General features: G+C 58.2%; 1 protein-coding gene across 3 annotated transcripts in view; it reads left to right on the top strand.

The window, feature by feature from the left end:
- Positions 1-4,599, top strand: part of SIRPA (signal regulatory protein alpha) — a 42,015-nt gene extending 37,416 nt beyond the window's left edge. For all 3 annotated transcript variants that reach the window (XM_045053803.1, XM_045053805.1, XM_045053804.1), the window contains one exon: positions 1,971-4,599. In XM_045053803.1, coding sequence (XP_044909738.1) covers positions 1,971-2,225 — 255 coding nt within the window. In that variant the 3' untranslated portion in view covers positions 2,226-4,599. The remainder of the gene's footprint in view (positions 1-1,970) is intronic.
- Positions 4,600-6,000: the final 1,401 nt, after the last annotated feature.

Consider the following 6,000-nt stretch of genomic DNA (forward strand, 5'->3'; position numbering starts at 1 on the left):
CGGGCAGCGTGGTTGGCCTGATTCCGAGAGACCTCGCCCTGCTTCTCACGGGCTGACGCTGTCAGACCTTGGAGGCCGAGGGTTCCTCTGCCTCTTGTGATGAGACAGGCCCTGCCCTGAACCCGCGAGGAGAGAGCACCAGCTGTCCTTGACATTTCCCGGGGTGTTGTCATCGTTTTAGATGCAATCTGTTGCACAGAGTCGGGCTGCTGAGAGGCACGGTCTTTGTAAAGCCCCAACTGTGGCCTGCTCTCCCGACCGGGGACAGCCCCCGCCCCCCCCCGGCAGCCCCGGGCACAAGCCCGAGGGGTAATTACAAAGCGAGGCCTTCTCCCCAGTCATTGTTACCTCTGGACTTCTCTCTGGAACTTTCAGGGGAAAGGATGATGGTGAGAGGTGGTCACTAAAACCTGCACAGAATTCGCAGCCGGCCACGACTTCCTGAGCACCTACTATGTGCCAGGCCCTGGGCAGTGACCAAGGCAGCCACAGCCCGGCCCTCACGGAGCTTCTTACAGCCTTGTGTCTCGAATCCCCAGTGCTAGGTGCCGGCCCCTGCCAGGGAGGAACTTTAATGCTGTTGCTGTGGGTTTCCCACAGAGAAGTGAGTGAGTGTGCAAGGCTCGGGACAGAGGGGGCCGTGCGGTGAGACCACAGCTGTCGGGTCCAACAGACTCTGGATCCTTTGCAGCTGTGTGACTTGAACCAAATTGTTTAACCTCTCTGGGCTTCAGTTTCTTCACTTGTAAAGCGGGGGAGGGGGCGCCTAGCGACGGGCTGAGATAGATAGGGCCTCAATAAGACGATCCCCGCGATGGCGCCGAGCCTGTAAGCCTGCGGGAGCTGCGCTCCGTGGTGCTTACTGAGCACCAGCGAGGAGCCGTGGTGGTGTTCCCCCCGCCCCCTGCTACAGCAGAGGTGCTGGGCACGGAAGAAGCAAAGTTTGCGATTCCTGATGAGTAATTTGAAGGCAGCCGTGGCGAGCGATAAGATTAGCACACGGGAGATGTCCAGATTTGCCAGGCGGTTGATGATTGCTAGCATTTATCGGACACACGGGTTCCCTCGATGTGTGCCAGGCTCTGTTCTGTGCGCTTTACCTGGGCGATCGTGTCTGAGCCTCACAGGGACCCTGGAAACAGACACTATCCCAGCTCCGCCTTACAGATGGGGAAACCGAGGCCCAGAGAGGCTTAAGTGGATTGCCCCAAGGCCCTCAGCTAGACGGAGCAGGAGAAGGATTGAAACCCCAGGTTCCTTACTTCACCTGCTACCTGGGCTCTCGTCCTCGCATGCCCCTGTTCCCAGTCCCCCAGACCCCAGCTGCACCCTGCGTGAGGCTGAAATTGCCATCCATTCTTTCGTTCGTTCACTCATTCCACACCAATGGGGCTTCTTCAATGCCAGCCTTGGGTTCTGCATTATAACATAACCTAGTGAAGGTGTGTTGAATAAACCAGTGAACGGATGAGGATCTCCACCCACTGGGGGTCGGCACCTACTCAGACCCCCAGACAGAGTCGGTCCTGGGTGGTGGGTGCTGTCATGGAGAGACACGGCTTGAGGAAGCACAGAGAGGAACCCTAGAGCCAGCCGAGGGGAGGGTGGTCTTAGGTTGAAGTGATGCACGTGCTAAAAGGCACAAGGTGGAAGGGGTTTCGTTAGGAGGAGAAGGGGAATGGACAGCAGGCAGGGGGAAGAACCCTGAAAGGACAGAACGGGACGTCGGGCGGAGGGACGGTGAGGCGGCACCGTGAGGTGACCCCACTGGCGGGTAGGAGGCTCCTTTGGGCCAGGTGAGGATCGGAAGGGTAAGGCGGGAGGCGGGGAATCTGGGCTGAAGAAGAGGGGGGCGTGAATTAGGGCTGAGCCAGCGGGGCCCAAGGGGAGACAGAAGCGTCCAGCCTCGGTACCGATGGGCGGAGGAGTGGCTGGGGGCTCCAGAATGAACTTCTCTCCACTACATTTAGATCCAGGACAACAATGACATCACATACGCAGACTTGAACCTGCCCAAGGGGAAGAAGGCCGCCCCGCGGGCCGCCGAGCCCAACAACCACACAGAGTACGCCAGCATTCAGACCGGCCCGCCGCCCGCGCCCGAGGACACCCTCACCTACGCCGACCTAGACATGGTCCACCTCAACCGGGCCCCCAAGCAGCCAGCCCCCAAGCCCGAGCCATCCTACTCGGAGTATGCCAGCGTCCAGGTCCAGAGGAAGTGAATGGGACCGTGGTCGTCTCTAGGGTCTGTCCCCACGAGCCTTCCTGTCCCGTGTGGGACAGCCGTGATGGGGACAGCCAGCCCAGTTCCCAGAGGGCCGGGATGGTGCAGGCCCTGGAACTCCAGGATGAGGCTGGTTCTTGTCTCCCCAACCCACGTGGCTCTTCGACATTTCCAGGGCAGCCACAGTCCCCCCACATCACCACACGCGGAGGCCGATGTTGCCAGACTAGCCGGGGGACCCACCTGGGAACTGGCCAGAACCACCAGGGTCCAAGAACCCTCATGCCTGTCTCCATCAACATGCGGGTCTCGGTCACGGTCTTGGAGACCCTGATTGCCCCCCTTCGTGCTCTGCAGCCTGATCTTCCAGGGTGAGGAGGGAGACAACCCCACCTCCTTTTACCACCACCCACCTGGGGCTTGGGGAAGATTGTCCCTTTCGATCGAACTGCCCCGTCCGTGGAGAAGCTGGAAAAAAAACCCTCCGGGACCCTCATCCCAAGACTCGGTGAGACTGCTGCCGAGAGTCCTAGCCTCCCCATCCCGGGATTGATGAGGCGCAAGCCCCGGGGGAGGGGAGGAGCCTCCGAGGAACCCCCACACAGCCGCCACCGCCACCACCACCAAGGACTGAGTAACAAAACCCCCCTCCTCCTGGTGGCCCTCCGAGACTCCTTGAGGACCCGCCGTCCCAACCGTGACGCTCCACACGGCCCCTCCTCTCCTTTCTAGACCCGAGCTTGCTTCCTCCAGCTAGCACTAACTCAGCAACATCTCGCCGCGGACGCCTGTAAATTATCGAGAAATGTGAAATGTGCAATCTTGAACCTGAGGTGTTAGAAAATTTGATCTGTGGTGTTTCGTTTTGTTTTGGTTTTTTTCTTAAAACGACAGCAACGTTCTCTTGGCTCTTTGTCATGTGTCGAAGTACCTGGTCGGGTCTTGTGCGGTCTAAGGTTTACCAGTTGGTCGTCCCGGGGGAACCCTCTTACGGCGGAAACTGGGTTCCCCCACGTCCCAGACCCCGAGGATGGGGAGGAAGGTTGCAGTGCGGCTGCCCCGTGGAGACGCTTAGCCTTCCCTCCAGGGCAAAATAGGTCACGTTCTCAGCCGAGCCACGTGGCTGGTACTGCGGTCTTCTGTGCCCCCATCGTGCTAAGTCCAGACCCGCTCAGTGCTCCTCCTCCTGGCTGCGTCCTTCACAGTGCAAGCTTGTCGAGACCCGAGGCCTCCGTTTTCTCATCCAGAAAGAGGGGAGAGAAAAGATGCCCCCCTGCTCCCTGACATCTTACCAGCGCTGGAAGGCCACACGGGGGAGGGAAGCTATGCCTGTCTGTTTTCCCCGCCCCTTAACGACAACCCCATTCCAGCTCTCTGAGCTGGTCCCTGCAGGAGGAATCTTCTACTTCTGCTCTCAAACCCTTTGGGGATCAAACTGGAATAAATCCCAAACAGCCAGGAGGACTGGGCAGCTGTGAAGCCAGGACTGACCCTCCTTCTGTCCCTCTGTCTCAGGAGGTTGGGCAGATGCTGTGACCTGTTGCCTCTGATCCCCACCCTTCCAGTCGGGGGCCTGGCTGGGCCCAGGGCCAGCAGACGTTGCGAGCCCTGTCGATTCGGTCTTCACGCGTAACCAACCAAGTCTTAGAGCGGAAAGGTTAATCTTCGTCGCCCCCTGGGTCCGGCCATCCATCGGATGCCCCAGGGATTCCAGGCCATCAGAACAAGAAGCTGAGCCATGCTGCCCATCAGCAGGTCCTACGCATGGAACCCTGGGAGCTCAGCTCAGACCCAGTTCTTTGGGGACAGAGATTTGGCATTTCACACGACGGCATCCAGGAATCGGGTGAGCCAACGGGCCATGTGGACAGTTTTGGCCGATGAGCCAGGGTTTCTCTGTGGCATCTGGGAGCACAGTGACCCAGCCACCTGGCTCGGGCCATTTCCAAGTTCCAAAAGGTTGGCTTGTCAACCTTAGCCTCCCTCTCTCCTGCCCAGAGAAGGCACATGTGCTTGAGTGTGTCCCATGTACGTGCACGCGCACCCACGTAGGCACACAGAATTTTAAGAGCGTGTTCTCTCGGTGCCATTTTATTTTATTTTATTTTGAATTTTGGAAGGGGAGGAAGGGAATGAGGCCAAGGAAGTTGTGCAGCTTTAGCTCCGGCCTGGCAGCCTGGAGATTCCCATACCTTGTGTATCGAACCCCAGGAAAAGGAAGAGGTCGAAACAACACTACGGAAGGAGCGTGGTTTCGGGAGTTTATTTTAAGACTGCTAGGAAGGAAACAGGCCCCATTTTGTATATAGTTGCAACTTAAACTTTTTGGCTTGCAAAATATTTTTGTAATAAAGATTTCTGGGTAACAACGACCAGTTTGGGTGTGGAGTGTCTTTGTCTTTGGGAGTGTGCCCCTCCCCCTCCCCGCCACCCGTCCTCGTCTCGGGAGCCTGGGAGAGGATCGCGTGCGGCCCCTAGGGCTTGGGGACTGCAGGGTTTGGACCTCTCTCTGGGGTTTTCTAGACACAAAGACTTTGTTTCCCCTGGCTCAGAGGGAGTCGGCGGAAGGTTGTGCCCCAAACACCTGCGTAAACAGAATTCCGACAGACCACCGCGGTCGCATCCCGGCTCTGCGACTTTGCAGAGTTGAAACAGCTCACCTCCCAGAGACTCAGGCCTGTCACCGGCCCAAGGGGGACAGTACTACCCGCAGCCAGGGTTCCCATGCGGATCAAAGGGGGGCCGGGGGGCGCCGAGCCCCCCGCTTGCCACGTGAAAGGCCTTCGCTTAAGCGTCCGTCTTTCCTTCCTGCCCTGGACATCGCACAGCTGGGACCGATTGCCCCTCCCCACCTCTGGGGTCTTGGACAAGTGGGTCACCCCCCCCCCCGCCGGGAACCTTACGTCCCCCCTCGACCGAAGGCAGAAACCCAGTGCTGGGCCTTGAATATCCTCACCAGAGGATTCACGTGAAGTACTACCCCGTAATAGGTGTTCACCAAGTGTTGGCTTCCTTGCCTCTCCATTAGAATATTAATAATATTAACGACAGTTATATAACGATGGCTATATGATATTGACAAGTAGTGCTTACCGTGTGTCAGCACTCTGCCTTGATCGGCCCCTTCAAACCTCGCAGCCGGAGCTAGGTATTATTACTGACCTCACGTAACAGGTAAGGAAGTGGTTTAATTTATCCAGGGTCACACAGCTAACGAGTGATGTCACTGGGACGCAGACTCCGGCCCTCTGACCTCAGTGCCCAGCCTCTAACCCCTGCGTCCTCAACAGGTACAATCATGTACTGGCATTGGCCGTGAACTATGGGAAGTCGCGTGCCAAGTGCTGCACAGTTGTTGGCCTCATTTGGTCCCGCCCGCCGCCCCGCGACCACCATAGGAGGTTGGAACTCCCGCCATCCTTGTTTCACAGATGCGCAAACCGAGTCACCGAGCGGTGAATTCATTTCCCCCAGCGTCCCATGGCAGAGCCCGGCCTTGAACCCGGAGAGTCTGGCTCTCCCGCATCACATCGCACTGCTTCATTCAATTACAGCCGGCAGCAGGGGGTTGTGCCCATTCTGCAGGGAAGGAAGGCTGAGGCTAGGGAAGTGCGGGGGACCTGGAGATCCCACGCGAATGAACCTGTAGTCGAGTTGGGACTTGGTGCTTGGATCCACAGGCCCACGTGGGATCATCCCCAAGCCCTTGGCCTGAGGCACGTGTTCAGGGACCTAAGACACTTTCAGGCAAAGAGCCTCCCGCAGGGTGTAGA

This window comes from Felis catus, chromosome A3 (genome assembly GCF_018350175.1).
Source record: "Felis catus isolate Fca126 chromosome A3, F.catus_Fca126_mat1.0, whole genome shotgun sequence".
Lineage (NCBI taxonomy): Eukaryota > Metazoa > Chordata > Mammalia > Carnivora > Felidae > Felis > Felis catus.